The sequence below is a fragment of the Kluyveromyces lactis genome (genome assembly GCF_000002515.2).
Source record: "Kluyveromyces lactis strain NRRL Y-1140 chromosome A complete sequence".
NCBI classification, from domain to species: Eukaryota; Fungi; Ascomycota; class Saccharomycetes; order Saccharomycetales; family Saccharomycetaceae; genus Kluyveromyces; species Kluyveromyces lactis.
Window position 1 is genome coordinate 762,656 of NC_006037.1, and position 16,863 is coordinate 779,518.

Here is a 16,863-nt window from a genome sequence, read left to right on the forward strand (position 1 = left end):
TTGTTATGTTTCAGCTTTTTTCTTTATTACCTTTCTATAAGTATTTACTCAGAGAACTTCCATTGATCCCACTCAAAATTAGCGTAGCATCTAAATTCGTTGCTTAATCCATTAGCATGCTCTGGATAGAAAGTAGTAATTTTAGTATCTGGGTAAACTTTGGCAATAACTTCTGACATTCTTTCACCGGTGCATGACATTAGTCTGTGTTTTGGGACCCCCTTGGAAGTTTTTTCATCAGTTTTTGGAGCCAGTAGTGCTTTGGCAGTGATAGAAGAATTTGTTTGACAATGTTCGTTCAAGAAAGGAGGATCGATCAAAAGTCTATCTACTTTCCCTTTCAACTTATCATCAAAATCTAGAGGATTAGCGAAGTCATAGAAGAAGAACTTGTCTTCACCAGCCAAGAGTGAGAATCTTTTATCGAACTCAAACAAATAAATGTGTTTAGTTGGAATTTCGGAATCCGGTTTCTTCAAGATAGCTGCATAAACAGATGGTGCACTAACAACAGCAATAACTGTGTCTTCATCAGCACCTTCCAAGAGCGCCTCTGCCAAAGTATCAGCCGTATTATCGCTGTACCAGAATTGGGATAATTGCCAATCTTCTTTGAAAAGGTCCATACCTTGCTGTCTTTTCTTTCTTTCATACTCTTCATCGGCCTGATTCATCATCTTCTGGAACTCTTCTTCCCTTTGTTGCTCCTCATTTCTAAAGGCCTGCAAAGCAGCAAGAGTATGCGACGATAGCTGTAACTCCCCATCGGATTCGGAGTCAGACATATTGAATACTGAATCTCTAATGATATAAATATAAGTAGAATAAAATTAAAAGGATATAGACCCTATCTTCTTAGTCACAATGAATTCAGTGCTCACCAGTAAGTATTATTCAATGTAGATCTATTCTATTACATTGGTAATCAAACCTCTTCTGTTTTTTTTTTATAAAGATGACATCTTCATTTCTTGCATTCCATTTCGATTCACTGATTTTTTTTTTAGATTTTCTGCTTCGTTAAAGGATATTCAGCTAAACAAACCTTTAAAATTATAAACAAATGCAATCAACAACCTTCTTGAAGACATAATAGATGATCTATTCTGGGGAGAAGAAGTCAGTCTAGTGGTGCAAGACAAGGTTCGGTTTGGTGATACTTGGTATTAGTACTTTAATTTTTTTTTTATCAGCTGCTGTCAAATCAAAATATTCGATAAAATCATTCGATATTCATTAATAGAAGAGAAGACTGGGATTGCAATCTAGCCACACTTTTAGGGTTCTACGATGACTGAAACTACTGTTTTATCACCAGATGAATTAGTACAAAAAGTGATTGATGAAATATCATTTAGGAAAGGACGGATTTCTCTGAATGAGCTCTGGGATTATGCTTCAGAATACGTTGATTTGAATGATGACAATATGAAAGGCTATACACTAAGCAATGTTTTAGCGCATCCTGATACGATCTTGTTATTATCAGGAAAGATCGTCAACAAAAGTTCGATGCAGTACGAAGATGTAGTAAAGAATGCAGATTCTGTGCAAATTGGAATTACAGATGATAGGTTATGGTTGACCTTAACTGGTCATACGAAGAAAGAGGCCTCCGTTGTTGGTCTCGCATTTGATTTGTTACTTGAAGTTGCAGCATCTAAGGATAAAGGTATCAATACTATGGAGCTAGCCAAGAACACAGGGCAAGATCCCAGAAGTGTAACGGGCAGGATCAAAAAGTTTTCGCATTTAGTAACAATGAACCAGCTGGTGTATAAGGGTCATTTAGTAAAATCGTTAACGTTAAACCGCTTCGTTACTGAAAAACAGAAGAAACCATACGTCAACATCAAACAACATTTGTCTGAGATCGTACAGGTTGTAAAGAACTCCAAAAATGGCGTCCGCCAAGTGATCGATTTGAAAAGAGAAATGGGGTTCGATAAAGAGAAAAGATTGTCCAAAGCTTTCACATCTGCTATTTCTTGGTTAGATCAACAAGGTTACTTGAAGAAAGTTATCGTTATATCGCCTGCAAACCCCTCAATAAAGATACGATGCGTCCAGTTCGTAAAATCCTATTTTCCAGAAGAAGTTACTGGAAACAATGAGTTCGAAGATGAAAGCGCTGATGAAGACGAGAACGAAGGTGATGGAGATGAAGGTGGTACGGGTAACGATGATGTTGAAAAGACGTCGTTGGATGAAGAGGAGTTAATGGAAGGCTTTGACAAAGTCAATGCCACGAATATACTACAAGATTCAAATTTGGTAATACAAGAAGCTCCATCTGAGAAAAAAGAAGTTACCATCAATAGATTCTACCCGCTACAAACACAAATATATTCCATGGCTGATAAAGCTGGGTTGACGGGTATTTCTACCTTGGACCTAATATCTAAATTTGTGGGACCAGATTATAAAAGATGTTTTTCTAAGAACACTGAGTATTTCATTGAGGGGACAAGCCAGAAATCATCCAAGTCCTTTTCAGATAATGATATCGGATTGGTTAAAATATATGATTTTGAAGGAAAGAAGAAATTCCATCGGATATTCACTAAGAAGAACTTCGCCAGATTGACTGATCAAGAGGCTGGAAGCAGACATAAGAGTTTGCCCGAAATCGAAGAACAACCTCACACGTTAGAAGAGTTAAGTAAAATGAATTTTGTACCACTCAATGCTTCGTTGAGGTACATGAATGACGGAGATAAGGACGTTTTCTTTTGGCACGGTGAATTGGATATTCCTGCGAGCACCAAAACGTCAGTACGAGGAAGAAAGAGAATAACGTTACCAGATGCCGCTGCGAAACCCAAGCGTATTAAGGTTGCTAACCCTACAGTCGACATGAAAATTGAACATGATGAGCCGCAAATCGCAAGAAATGGTACTAGCATTACCGTTAATGGTTTTACTGGTAGTTCTTTGAAGTCAATCCAGAGACAGAAGGCCTTGCTTACAGTTTTAAAGAATAGTGGTGGAGTTCGTTTCATTGGTGATAAATTCTATGACTCGATATCAAAAAGCATGGGGACCGACATGATCTTGGATAAAAAAACTTTGAAGAAAGAGTCAGAGATCTTGGCGGAGTCTGGAAAACTAAAAATTGTCGAAGATCCAAATACCAGAAGGCGCTTGCTCTGTTTACCTGAAATTTCGGATGAAAAGATAGAGGAGTATTTAATAGATTCAAAAGATACCAGAGGAAAGTTCAATACTGAAGTGGTTTGCAAGGAGGATATCTATTTCTTCGATCAGACTGAAAAAGATAGGTTCCACAGATCTGCCAAAGCAGCTAAGCGAATCAAGGAATTCGAACGTAAAAATAAAAAGGGTCAATCTTCAACAGCTGTTGATGTATCTATAGAACCAGCTTTAGCCCCTAAGAAGCTCAGAAAAAGAACAACTGCTGCCAAAAAGGGTGCTTCCACCAAAGAAGCCAAGCCTTCCTCCAAATCCAAATCTAAAAAGACGGAGATTCCTAGCAACATTCGTACCACTTTCCATTCTGGAACCAAGGAGGGCATCACTGCATTGGTTTATGCTGTGGCTATCACTAAAAGCATTAAGGGACAAATAGCTTGGGATGAAATAACGAAACTTTTCCCTCATAATGCTATTGAAAATTTGAAGAAACAGTGGAGGGTTAAAAGAGTTAGAATGGGAGAATCTGGGTGGAGAGCCTTAATGGAAAAATGGCGTAAAATAATGGTGGAAGCCATCAAGGATGAAAGAGCAACACTTGCTGATGCGGAACAGTTGAATTTAGTGAAGTTGGTCGACCTCTGGCTAAGTGTGGAAAAGGATTCCACTCACACCGTCAAACTATACAAAGAATACTCCGTTAATCGGGCAAAATATACATTCGTGCCATTGACTAACAAAAGTAAAACAGAAACTAAGGGAAAAGGTATTGCAATGTCTTCAATGATTCAACGTGAATGTTTCCTTTTAAACAAGAAGTATTCTTACCAAGAGTCAGTCCAACCCAAGAGTAAATCTGTCGAAGATGAAATTAAAACAGTTGTTAGATCAATGCTGTTCGACAAAACATTGGTAGAAGCTGGTGAAGTTGATATTTTGCAACAATTTAACCACGAACAAGTGGATAAAGTCATCTTGGACATGGCTAAAGAAAGACTCGTTACATTCGTAGATTCTTCGAAGTTACAGTTGACAGATAAGATATATGACGTTTTGAAGTATCTTGGTGACCCATCTTTCTTGGAAAACTCTTCAGCTTTTAGAAAGACGCTAATTGAATTGTTCAACAATAAAAACACTTTAGTGCTCAGTGAAGAACCTCAACGTCATATTCCATGCGTGTTACTTGACGTGATTGATAATTTCAATATCAAGAGCGCAGTGGTTCCGTTGGAAGTGCAGCACAAAAAAATGTACTACACAACACGACAATACGAAGTCCGTGCACTTACACCTCCGTTGGTGTTTTATAGCGTCGATACAATTAAAGAGAAGAAGGTGAAGAAAGTAAACATTCCAGTCAATAAACCATTTTCTCGTCTATGGATAAACGGAAATTCTGAAATACGTCCATCGGTGTGGAAATCAGTCATTAGTATACTACTAAAGGAGATACTTTTCAATCCTGGGATCACTGAAAGTGTAATATCAAATAGATACGCCACATTATTATCTTCTGAAGAAGTTTCCGAGGTCGTAAAATGGTTATCAAATACTCAAAGGATATCTGCAATTGATTATGGAGGATATACAGTATGCGATGGTTGGTACTTCGCATTGGGTTAAAGATCTTTTTCGATCCTATAGATATGAGAAGATTATTATGTAGAGAGTATGTGACTGTTTATATATGTAATATTATTATAGTATTAAATGATCTAAGGAACCAAAGTGAGGTAGACGACACTCGAAATCCTGTCATGACAATGGCAGATTTGTATGCGATCTATCCAATTTTTTTTTTTCCGTTCTTTCATTTAAAAAAAAAACAAGGTATGGAAAATATTGAAATAAGAGAAATGAAAGATTGAATATCGTTACTTCCATCGCTTTGTCAATGCAAGAGCAGCAAGCACAAGCAGTTTCAGACACTGTGCCGGACCTGTGATGACAAATAATAGGAAGTCCTATATTGTGAGGAACTCTATAGCTCCTTACAAGAAACCTACACACTCAGTTGTAACAGGAAACTCAAGGGTATGTTTTGAATGTTTTCTGCTATAGGCAGTCCATATTTTTGATACTCAACGATTAATCATCGACGAAAAGAGGCAATGTGTATCATAATATTGCTATAAACTACAGAGTACTAACCTATTTTTATTGCCATCTAAATGATGGAACTATTGGATTTAGAAACCTTCTTTCTTTAATAAAATCAAATCTTTCTTCCAAAACCAAGAGGTCCGACAGAAGGAAGCGAAAAATGAACCAAAACATATAGCGAACGGGCAAAGAAGATCTACGTCGTCCTTCAGTGTTCCAGGGGGATTTTACGATTCTCAGGCGGCAGCAGAAAGTAGTGCAATTTTATCGAGAGCACTCGGAGCTCAGACTGCAGAAAGCACTTTTGCTGATGATAATGAAGCAGAAGAGGAAGATCCTAACGTATCCAATGCGAAACTCGCATCCTTTTTCCAAGAGAAGGGTGATCGTCCATTGACGGAAATGGAAATGGAAGGCGTGATCTCCGTGATGAAAAGATGTCGATCAGTGTCATCAACTCCTTTTGGAAGCCGAATCATCAGCGAATCGAAGACCATTCCTAATAGCAAAGTTTTAAGAACAACTTCGGAATCTGTAGCCACTCCATTGAAGGCTACATCATACACACCAAGATACGAGGATTCATCGGTCGGAAACAATTCCATTAGAAGCACGAGATCCTCGGTAACTAGACGTATATTCGACTACTCTAAGGTCCCATCACCGTACAGAACCACTGTATATAAATACAGTGCTGCCACTTTGCCAAGTAAAAGTGCGAATGCTACTTTACCATTACAACCAACTGAAACGAAAAATAAGATTACGCGGAATAGGAGTCCACCTAAGAAGTTAAGCAATACTGCATCTGCGTTGATGTCAATACTCGATGGAGATAACGATAGAAACGATCACACAAAACTATCAATAGCGTCCAACTTGGCAAATCCTTACTCATCACATGTGTCGAGGGTTCGCAAGAGCAAACCAATTGCAGAAACAACAACACATTCTCCAAGTACGCCTGCAAAAGTGACGGATAAACCTCACGTTGATCATCAAGAATCGTCAAACACTGGTTTACAAACAAACACTTCTTTAAAAGAAATTTCTAAATCGGTCAATGGAGTCAGCCATCCTGAAGAACCTCACAAGGTCGAGGAGCCAAATACTTTGAACAACAACAATACTACCCAATATAAACCAAGTGTTTCTTCATCGTTGAGACAGACAGTAGTCGCAGAAACATCTCCTGCGAAAGACCAGACCACTAAGCAACTGTCTGCAGAACAGATATTTGGGAACAGTAATAGTAATAAGCCTGCCTCTAGTTTCAGTTTCAGCTTCCAAAAACCTGAGCCATTTGTTCTACCATCAATGGGATCCACTTCCGAAAACAACAAGACCGATTCTATTGAAAGTAAAACCGGCTTGAAGGCTCCACCGAAATCAAAACTGTCTCCACTACCCACTGTCGAATCACCCTCGATAATAGAGCCAGAAGCAGAAATAGGCGACAAAATAGATCCTAACACTACTTCAAAGATTCCAGCCCCAGCGGTGATTTCAACTAAAATGCAAGACCAATTTACATTTGGTGAGGTACCAAAGAGCAACGTTGATCCAGCTTCCATTGACAAAGCTAAAGTTGAACAATATAAATCCATGTTCATATTTTAAACAGAAAGTGTAGATTTTATAACTGCATATATTTGCCGAATTTTTAATGTATTTGAATAGTATACGTTCATTTCATTTACATCCAGATATATATATATATATATATATACTTTAATTTCATAGAGAAAAGGGTAAATTGAGCAGGGAACGGTACCCAGCTTCTTACAAAACCTTTTGCTTAACGAAGAATGTACGTAGGTGGGACAATTGCCAAGCACAGGTGCCTCCAAGAACGATCAACGAAACGATAGACCACCACATGGCGCGAGAATTGGCAGACTCTGAAGCATCTCTGAACATCGCCTCACGTTCTCTAACCAAATCCTGCTCTCTTCTAATACCATTAACCTTATCTATCAATATTTGGACCTTATTCTGTAACGTTTGAATAGTAGACTTCTTCTTAGAATCGACTTCGGCAAGGGAACCAACTTGGAATTCAATGTCCATCATAGTCTTAACACGGCCACCACGGCTGGTTGGTTGGAAACAGATCAAATGCTCACCACTTTGCATAGCAGTAAATGTGAAGTCCCCGCTGGCACTTCCCTTCTGATTCACGACACGATGGTTGTTATCAAACACTTCTTCAACCATAATTTGAACAGATGTTTCCTGACCATTGTTCAAAACATATGCTTCCTCGGAGTTATCATAAATACTCAACTGATACTTACCCTTTAGCAACGTATCCTTTGTTAATTCCTTATGGAAACATCTACGCTCACCGGTGTTCCCATAGTAATAGAAAGCATATGCGTTCAGTGGTAATTGGAATAACACCAATAATTGTAATAAAACCTGGAACATAAACATCTTTGATTTTTCCTCAGTTGAATTATCCTATATGTTACGCTCTCACTCCTAACACACTACTATTGTACAGCGCAGTACTGGCAATTCCTATCCTTGGTCTCTTGCCCTGTGTACATACGTGTTTAAATCAAAGATCTTTAAAACAAGTTTCGAGTTTTCCAAATTTTAGGTGTTGAAGCAATGAAAAAAAAAAAGCTCGAACAAAAATTGACGAAAAGGACGCGACAACTGGGGAAAGCTGGGTCAATTGAGTCGCTGAAGGGACACTCCATTCGTCATTGAGTGGTATTTATGTGGCTAATTATGTATAAATATCCTGGGGTACGCAGAACTCCTTTCTCTTGTCTCTTGTCTCTTGCTACATCTGGAGGTGATACCATTCAAGAATGTGTAAAAATTGAAGATATAGATAATCTTGTGTCTTTACATACCTCACTCTACGTTCTATAGTGTACCATTACCCAACATACAATTATCAGTTATACGCAACCAGAACTGTCCGGATCTCATTTCTTATCCCGTTGTATGTTTTATTAATGTAGTTTCCTGCTTTATAAATGGAAAACAATTTACATCTCATCGATTAAGTAGTAGAGTCCTACTTCTGTGGAGAAATCAGTAACAACGAAGCACACATCATGGCAAACCTCTTGTTACAGGACCCCTTTGGTGTCTTGAAGGAATACCCTGAGAAATTGACCCATACGTTGGAAGTTCCTGTTGCTGCGGTATGTGTGAAGTTCAGCCCCAGAGGAGATTACTTAGCCGTTGGTTGTTCTAATGGTGCCATTATCATCTACGATATGGATAGTTTGAAGCCAATTGCTATGTTGGGTACGCATTCTGGTGCTCATACAAGATCCGTACAGTCAGTCTGTTGGTCAAACGACGGTCGATATCTGTGGTCCAGTGGTAGAGATTGGTACGCCAAGCTTTGGGATATGACTCAACCGACCAAGTGTTTCCAACAGTACAAGTTCGATGGTCCGTTATGGTCTTGCCATGTGGTACGATGGAACGTATGCATAGTGACTGTGGTTGAAGAGCCAACCGCATATGTATTAACGTTAACAGACCGACAGAATGCGTTTCATTGTTTCCCGCTATTGGAACAAGATCAAGATATCTCTGGACATGGATACACCTTAGTCGCTTGTCCACACCCAACTATAGAATCCATTATCATTACGGGGACCTCAAAGGGATGGATTAATGCGTTTCAATTGGATCTTGAATCTGGGTTCGAGGATAAGATACGATGCTGTTATGAAGAGAAAATCGCTAATGCTAATATAAAACAAATCATTATATCACCATCAGGGACTAGAATCGCCATCAATGGCTCGGATAGAACCATAAGACAGTACCAATTGATAGTAGAAGATAATGAGAGCGAAGGGGGTTCTTCACACTCAGTTTCGATTGAATTGGAACACAAGTACCAGGATATTATCAACAGATTGCAATGGAATACAATATTCTTTAGTAACCATTCTGGAGAATATCTAGTAGCAAGTGCCCACGGTTCTTCTGCCCATGATTTATATTTATGGGAAACAAGCTCTGGTAGTCTTGTGCGAGTCTTAGAAGGTGCAGACGAAGAACTATTGGACATAGATTGGAATTTTTACAGTATGCGAATCGCAAGTAATGGTTTCGAATCTGGATGGGTTTACATGTGGTCCATAGTAATACCACCGAAATGGAGCGCTCTTGCTCCAGATTTCGAAGAAGTGGAAGAGAACATCGATTACCAAGAGAAAGAAAACGAATTCGATATAATGGACGATGATAACAATCTACAGGCCATGACGGAAGCAGAAGAAATCGCAATAGATTTATGTACTCCAGAAAAATACGACGTTAGAGGAAACGATATATCAATGCCAAGTTTTGTTATACCTATAGATTACGAAGGTGTCATCATTCAACAACATTGGGCTCATCAGGAGCAGTAAGAACTTATTTACTTCCCCATACGTATTGTATTTAACCTTATTAGTATAAGTAATTGAAAGTTTCTTAAAAATTCGAAATAAGAAATTGGCCAAACAAAGACTATGGGCATTTCAACGGTGAAGAACAGAGGATTGCATTCGATTGGAACGAAACTGTCAGTTGTATAAATATACCGGGGGTAGTGTGTAAATTGAGGAATTCTTTGAGGAGCCTAGATTGGAATATTTCAAAGGGAAACCAGGGCAAATAGCAGAGATGCAGAACCCATTTGTGAATAACCCACCGTCCTCTTCTCCTGTGAAAAGGTCTCAGGTCCCCGGAGGACGCATCAACAAACGACCCACATCTTCTGCTACTACAAATATGTCTAACTCTTCGTCCAGCTCTTCGCTACTTGCTTCTCCAGTAAGACGACCCAGGTCCACTTCTTCAGCTGGTTCTGGATTTGCTGACAGATTCATACCTAATAGGACGGAAATGGATTTGAATACCGTCAGTTCAATCAGGTCAAACCCAAGTATACCGGCTTTCAAGCCTTCTAATGGGTCAGATAACCGTTTGGAATGGGAAAGGGAACGTCAGGCTCATCAGACTTTTGATATCGTATTGAAGAACGAATTATTCGGGGAACTTCTAAACACTGATTCTAATAGTGGTGATACGATATCTAGAATTCAATACTCTGAATCTTTGGAAAGACCTACGACACCTCCTAGCGGGCATAGAGATGGTGGCGATACTGATGAAGACGAAGAGCAAACTTATCAGAACTTAAACTCGGAACCTCCAACCACACCTAGACGAAACCATTCAAGTTTCTTGCATCATGATTCACATAGACCTACTTCAAACAGCACGAAGGGTGTAAGCTTATTCAGTTATGGATCTAGGTCACAATCCAATCGATTACACTCTTCGAATTTGGATTTGGGACCAAATGCTACCGCATCGATGATGAACAACCAGTATTTCCAATCGTTATCTCCAATGCGACCAGAGTCACAAAAATTATTGCTATCCCCAGGAAAGAAATTTAGAGAGATCGCTAAGGTACCGTACAGAGTTTTAGATGCTCCATCTTTAGCAGATGATTTCTACTACGACTTGATTGATTGGTCCAGTACCGATGTTTTGGCAGTGGCATTGGGTAAATCAATTTTCCTTTCGGATAACACTACAAATGACGTTACCCATTTGGCCACTTCAGAGTCTGATTTTACAAGTTTAAGCTGGGTCGATTCCGGTTCTCACTTAGCTGTAGGGTTATCCAGTGGTATAGTTGAGATATATGATGTTTTAAAGAACAAATGTATTCGAACCCTCTCTGGGCATGTGGATAGAGTAGCATGTTTAAGTTGGAACAACCACGTTTTATCGAGTGGATCAAGAGATAGGAAAATCTTACATAGGGATGTGAGAGCTCCTGAGCCATTTTTTGAACAGATTGACACACATTCGCAGGAAGTTTGTGGGTTGAAATGGAATGTTAATGAGAATAAGCTAGCATCTGGTGGTAACGATAATATGGTATACGTTTATGATGGTACTTTACGACAACCGATGTTATCGATGGAGGAACATACTGCAGCAGTCAAAGCTATGGCTTGGTCTCCTCATACTCGAGGAGTTCTAGCTACTGGAGGTGGTACTGCGGATAAAAAACTCAAGATCTGGAATATTTCGAAAGCAGTCAAATTGAATGAAGTGGATACTGGATCACAACTGTGCAATATGCTTTGGTCAAAGAACACAGACGAGATCATCACTTCGCATGGATACTCTAAATATAATCTCACACTTTGGAACTATCCAACTTTGGAGCCGATGGCTGTCTTAAAGGGACATAGCTTTAGAGTATTACATCTCACACTATCGGCAGATGGGACTACTGTGGTCTCGGGTGCCGGTGATGAAACACTAAGATATTGGAAGTTGTTTGATAAACCTAAATCTAGAGGATACCAGGACTCGCTTATAACTAACGCATTCGATAATTTAAGGTAAGCAATATGAGATACACATGGGGATAAAAATTGGTCCTTTATTAAATATATAGTGAATACAATGGACAGTACTATCAATTACATATAATAGGTAATGAATAAACATAATTAAAACAAAGAAAAAAACAACACATATACATTACCTTAAGTTGCATTATATTTTATATAATATGCGGGCCTGATGCCCTTTCAGACGGTAACGAAACCCTCTGATAGAGAAAAGAAAGTCGAAATAAGAGGAATTGAAGTAGAATTAATAAGAATATGCAAGACGAGGATAATTTGTTTGCTTAACGATAAAACCTTAAATGTATGGGCTGCGTAAAAAATCATAATGCTTTTAGTAGTTCAGCTGCTAAGAAATCAGCTTCAGCTTTCCATCTGAGATCGTGGAGGTTTGCAACTGTGTATCTAATCCTTGTTTCGTTGTTATAGTTATCCTCACGAGCTCTAATTCTGAAATCATATTCATTCATTTGAACCTTCTGAGTAAGGGCAACAAACGCTTGGTTATTATTTTCTTTCAACTCTGTTAGTTCGTTGGCCGATACTCCCACAAGTTGTTCTGCTTGGTCATTGAATAGGGTCAACCAAATCTGTCCAGTTTGGTCCATGATGGAAATTGTAAGCATATATCTGTATTTTGGATGTGGATGGTTCATATCACATTTTTCGCATCTCCAAGTACCGTCGCTTTGCATTATCACCTTCTTTTGACATCCCTCGTTCAAACATGCAGGATAAGCGAAGTTATCAACTTTCAAGAAACTTACAGCAGCCTTGACACTGAAGTAATCACCTTTTTCACTTCTTCCTAAGTTGGATTCAATGGCCCTAGCAATAGTGGTACGATCAGCAATGAATTTTGATGTATCAGCACCGCCACCGGACTCTGTTTTCAAAGCCTTGAAAGTTGTATTGGAAGCGTTAGCATCGTACCAACCCTTTAATGTATAAGCTTCTTGGATATCTGGGTTTGCAAACAAGCTACTTGTGTTGCCCATGGATAGGGACTTACCGTTGAAATCTGTAACACGAACACCTTTCAAAGCAACCACAGACCCTTCTGGTAAATTGAACTTAATAGCTTGTTCGCCCCATAAACCGAGCGATATACACGCACCTGAATCATCTACGATTTCTACATCACGACGATCAAATTTCTTTCCAGATTTAGCTGCAAGTTCGAAATGTGGACCCACTGACTTCAAGATACCAACGACGTCAATAGCAGTATTTTTTTCCACATTATTGACATCATTTAGTTTGATGAAGTTGAAATGCATCTCTGGAACATCGTTAGCATCCTCATTCATACATTCTTCAACGACACAATCTCTTTCTAAACTTAATTCGTAAGGATGCTTCAAATTAGAGAACTGAGGTTTAGCAGGTTGCACTCTAGCCTTTGATACAAAATAAGCTTTACCCTCCTGTAAAATCTCGTTAAATTTGATCGCATTATCGTTGAACGCAGTGGCTCTAATTTCACCAGAAGAATCCAACAAATTCACATTCAAGATATGGCCCTCACCTCTATTATTTTGCCACTTCTTCAAATCACCTTTGAAAGAAACTCTGGCCTTTATGGTCCAGTTGTTCTGATATGGAGAAATTTGTTCAATGGCAAAAATAGGCCTTGAATTTTGGGATGACCCATTATTCGATTTTGCCTTGGGCACAGAACGTGGTTGTGGGGCTGGAATGTTGCTGGTACTGGTAGGAGCCATCTTAGAAGTCATAGACGATGTAGCAGACGCAGCTGCCGATGCAGCCTCGGATGCTACGGCCCCGTTATCAGTCAAAGTCACCAACTCATTCATATGTTCACCCAAATAAGCATCGACAAATTCTGTAGCATTATTAAACAAATCTAACCCACGGCTAACAATCTCTATCTCATCTACTAACAACACAAACTTCTTCTTCTCTTTGATCACTGCGCATTCCGCGTTCAACACTTTGAAAACATCCCCTCTTTCTAATTCTGCCTGTTGAGCCGCCTCTGCAGCTTTGTTCCTCAAAAGAGCCTTGACATGGTATTTTCCATCGTTGATGAGAATCAAATTCTTTTTAGCATTAGTCTCAGTCTTCTTGGTTTGAACAACCTGGTAAATACCGCCGGTAGGATTGTTGTACCTCTCCGGAATACGGAAAATATCCAATAAATCACCTTCCAATAGTTGAACACCCATCTTCTTCTACCTATTTTAAAGACAAATAGCAGAACAAATCCGTTACTTGACTCGACTTGGCCTGGGTTTCACCTGTAGCTAATCTATAACTGACCCTGAGATGGCGTTGTTTATTTACAGTTCGCCTTTATATACTCTGCGGAAATTCGAAAATTTTTCGTTGAACCAAAATAAAAGGGATAAAATCGAGGAAATTGCTTTCGCGTTTACGCGTCTTACACGTGAGTATCACATGACTATCTTTCAGGTGGTTATTCACGTGACTTTGGGTTTTTTGAGCATCAGGTACGTATTACCTTCATTGATGATGAACAACTTAAACACCAGCAGTGGATTTCTGATTTATGGATTTTGAGCAATAATGTCAGCAGGTTTCCTGTGGATATCAACTGTCCAAACAATTTGCCCGTTTTACTGTATACCTTCCTGTTATTTTCCCTTAGTTAAATATAATGAGAGTTGAGGAATGGAACATTTGCAGTGAGTTTGATGATATTCTTGATGATGTGAGAGGAGAAAAGGTTGCCAGCGATAAGATATGGGTATCCAGGAGCAGTGGTGAGCCATTATACGATTTGGAATTTGATGTACGGTTAGATTCCAGGGGTAATGTTGGGTTTCATAATGCGAATACTTCTGATAAAATTTCCTTTCAAAGGGTAAGGCCACATTTATATGAATTGACAGGACCTGATGCGACAGCAGGACATTTAGCTTCGTTTCAAAGTCCGAAAAAACGGTTCCAACTGCCTTCTGATATTGGAGCTGTTGATTTAACAAGTATAGATATCACGAACGTGTTTGACCCCGAGATACGTTTGGTTTGTGGTGATACGAATGGTGGCATATATGTGCTACGGAAGAACACCGGTACCAATTATAGCGGTCCATTACAAGAAGTGATAAAGTTACCGGAAGCGCACGCTAGTCACATCACCAAGACCCAATTTTTCCCTAACGGCCATGGATTCTTAAGCAGTAGTATCGATATGCGCTTGAAGATTTGGGATGCTTCAACCGGTACTGAGCTCAGAACTTTCATAGGTCATACTCGGTCAGTCAACGATTTTGCCATGGTCGATAGAGGTAGAAACTTCGTCTCTGCAAGTTCGGATGGATCATTAAAACTATGGGAATGCTCAACTTCAGCATGTGTCTTTACGCTCAATTCAAACGATGGCATAAATTGTATTTCATTGGCCAATTACCAGGGAAATCCAGCGACCACATCGTACAATGCATTGGACCATAGCAACGAATACAATACTGAGGGGAAAGCTGTATTTGCTGGACACGACTCTGGTATCATCACGTTTCATGATATCTATAACAGAAAGAAGATATTGGATATTTTACCGGCAAGTAAATCTGCATGTGTCACTCTAACGAGCCAGCACATTGCAGGTGATGACCATTACCTATTTGCTGGCTATTCGGATGGTACGATAGTATCATGGGATACTCGTAACGTTTCCAAACCGGTGGAGACGCTCCAGGTAAATGATAATGATTCTATCTCAAGATTATTCTTGGCACATAACACGTTGAACGTTTCTAGTGGGGTCCAATTTGCTTTCAATGTACCTGTTTTGGACGGGAAATTCAATTTCAATAAGCTTACACATCTAATTCGTCCTTATGATGAAGTGACTGATTTCTGTGTTGATGAATCACATCAAAATGTTTGGTGCGTCGGAAAAAATGGTATGCTATTGAAATACTGATTTGTCGTCCAGTCTAAAAGAGAAGCAATAGAATTGTAAATAGAATTATACCCATATATAGTCCAATAAATTATCCATACGTTGCTCTCATCAATGTGTATAGTAATATCTGCTTTGATATTGTATCCTTCTCTTTTAAACCTTTCTTACTGTGCATCTGAAGGCACCAAAAATCATCTTGAAATCTTAACATCAAAATGAAGAAGTTAACCTTCTACCTCTAAATATGATGATCATGAAACACCCAAGTAAGCCACCAAATCACCTTTGAAGGACGATATAGCACTATAATTTCCTACACGATGAGTAGAAGGATATCTGGTGCTAATGACCCTTTGCTAGACATGTTTTTCGATGATGATTTTGTACCTCAAGCATTCGTCGACATATTGTTATCATCTTTCCAGACAAGCCAATTAGAAGAATTGAAGACCAATTGCTCTAGTCTACTTTCAAAAATGGACTATTACAGTGGGCATATTACAAAAGAACTTGAGTCCACTATTCAGGTGCTTCAGAAGCCTGCTGAACTTATTATATACGCAGCAAATGAGGAACAGCAAGGAACAACAAAACTAGAGTATTATTTGGATACTCTAGCGAATAGTGTGAACTTATTAGAGACAGACGTTAAAGCTATTGATAAACAATTAGAAGAGCTGAATTCTAAATATGAAGACAGTAATGAGGTAACTGAAACCTTATCAAAGCTTACAGCAGCTAAAGAGCATCTGGTAACTGTTAAGAGATCATTTGATCTATTAAAGACCATAATGGATATTTCAATCCAAGATGATCAAGAAAAACTACAGCATATTTCGTTAGATGACTTTAAACTTGCATTATTGACGTTACAGGAGACCATTATCATTACATTAAAGAAACCTCAGAACGATGCAACCGATTTGTTGAAGAAGATAGACGCATTTATCGAGTTGAAAACTGTTTTGAAGGGACTTCAAAAGTTCTATATCCCATACACAGAATTTGCACAAGCTATTCAGAAGGAGAAGGATAATTATCTAAATAGTAAGGATACACTAGATGAGTTATGATTTTTATATGTGACCGCGAAAGTTGTTCTATATAATTGTGATCGTTGAACGATTGAATAATTCATTACATCAAAAGCAAAGCAATACTCATCTTCAGAATGAAAATACGATGTCTTTAAAGGATACACATATAGTATGTAATAGATGTAATACTTAGCCGAAAACTGATTCAGCGTTATGCCATTATATTATAGCCCTTTGAAACGTATCTTTACGCAATAATTCAGGTCTC

At 38.8% G+C, this 16,863-nt stretch overlaps 9 protein-coding genes across 9 annotated transcripts; 6 read left to right on the top strand and 3 right to left on the bottom strand.

The window, feature by feature from the left end:
- Positions 1-44: 44 nt before the first annotated feature.
- Positions 45-785, bottom strand: EFM5 (protein-lysine N-methyltransferase; the record flags this gene model as incomplete). The annotated part of the gene is made up of 1 exon (XM_451382.1): positions 45-785. One exon carries the CDS (start codon positions 783-785, stop codon positions 45-47), a length of 741 nt encoding a protein of 246 aa, XP_451382.1.
- Positions 786-1,290: 505 nt separating this feature from the next.
- Positions 1,291-4,779, top strand: TFC3 (transcription factor TFIIIC subunit TFC3; the record flags this gene model as incomplete). The annotated part of the gene is made up of 1 exon (XM_451383.1): positions 1,291-4,779. The coding sequence occupies one exon, from the start codon at positions 1,291-1,293 to the stop codon at positions 4,777-4,779; it is 3,489 nt and encodes a 1,162-aa protein (XP_451383.1).
- A 321-nt stretch (positions 4,780-5,100) lies between these two features.
- Positions 5,101-6,879, top strand: NUP60 (FG-nucleoporin NUP60; the record flags this gene model as incomplete). Its single annotated transcript, XM_451384.2, has 2 exons — positions 5,101-5,190; positions 5,350-6,879. 2 exons carry the CDS (start codon positions 5,101-5,103, stop codon positions 6,877-6,879), a joined length of 1,620 nt encoding a protein of 539 aa, XP_451384.2.
- Positions 6,880-7,041: 162 nt separating this feature from the next.
- KLLA0_A08778g (emp24/gp25L/p24 family protein) lies at positions 7,042-7,695 on the bottom strand (the record flags this gene model as incomplete). Its single annotated transcript, XM_451385.1, has 1 exon — positions 7,042-7,695. One exon carries the CDS (start codon positions 7,693-7,695, stop codon positions 7,042-7,044), a length of 654 nt encoding a protein of 217 aa, XP_451385.1.
- A 638-nt stretch (positions 7,696-8,333) lies between these two features.
- SWD1 (COMPASS subunit protein SWD1) lies at positions 8,334-9,653 on the top strand (the record flags this gene model as incomplete). The annotated part of the gene is made up of 1 exon (XM_451386.1): positions 8,334-9,653. One exon carries the CDS (start codon positions 8,334-8,336, stop codon positions 9,651-9,653), a length of 1,320 nt encoding a protein of 439 aa, XP_451386.1.
- A 256-nt stretch (positions 9,654-9,909) lies between these two features.
- CDH1 (Cdh1p) lies at positions 9,910-11,658 on the top strand (the record flags this gene model as incomplete). The annotated part of the gene is made up of 1 exon (XM_451387.1): positions 9,910-11,658. The coding sequence occupies one exon, from the start codon at positions 9,910-9,912 to the stop codon at positions 11,656-11,658; it is 1,749 nt and encodes a 582-aa protein (XP_451387.1).
- Positions 11,659-11,986: 328 nt separating this feature from the next.
- On the bottom strand, positions 11,987-13,852 carry RFA1 (replication factor A subunit protein RFA1; the record flags this gene model as incomplete). Its single annotated transcript, XM_451388.1, has 1 exon — positions 11,987-13,852. One exon carries the CDS (start codon positions 13,850-13,852, stop codon positions 11,987-11,989), a length of 1,866 nt encoding a protein of 621 aa, XP_451388.1.
- Positions 13,853-14,304: 452 nt separating this feature from the next.
- RPN14 (Rpn14p) lies at positions 14,305-15,576 on the top strand (the record flags this gene model as incomplete). The annotated part of the gene is made up of 1 exon (XM_451389.1): positions 14,305-15,576. The coding sequence occupies one exon, from the start codon at positions 14,305-14,307 to the stop codon at positions 15,574-15,576; it is 1,272 nt and encodes a 423-aa protein (XP_451389.1).
- A 302-nt stretch (positions 15,577-15,878) lies between these two features.
- On the top strand, positions 15,879-16,631 carry COG7 (Golgi transport complex subunit COG7; the record flags this gene model as incomplete). Its single annotated transcript, XM_451390.1, has 1 exon — positions 15,879-16,631. One exon carries the CDS (start codon positions 15,879-15,881, stop codon positions 16,629-16,631), a length of 753 nt encoding a protein of 250 aa, XP_451390.1.
- Between the last annotated feature and the right edge of the window lie 232 nt (positions 16,632-16,863).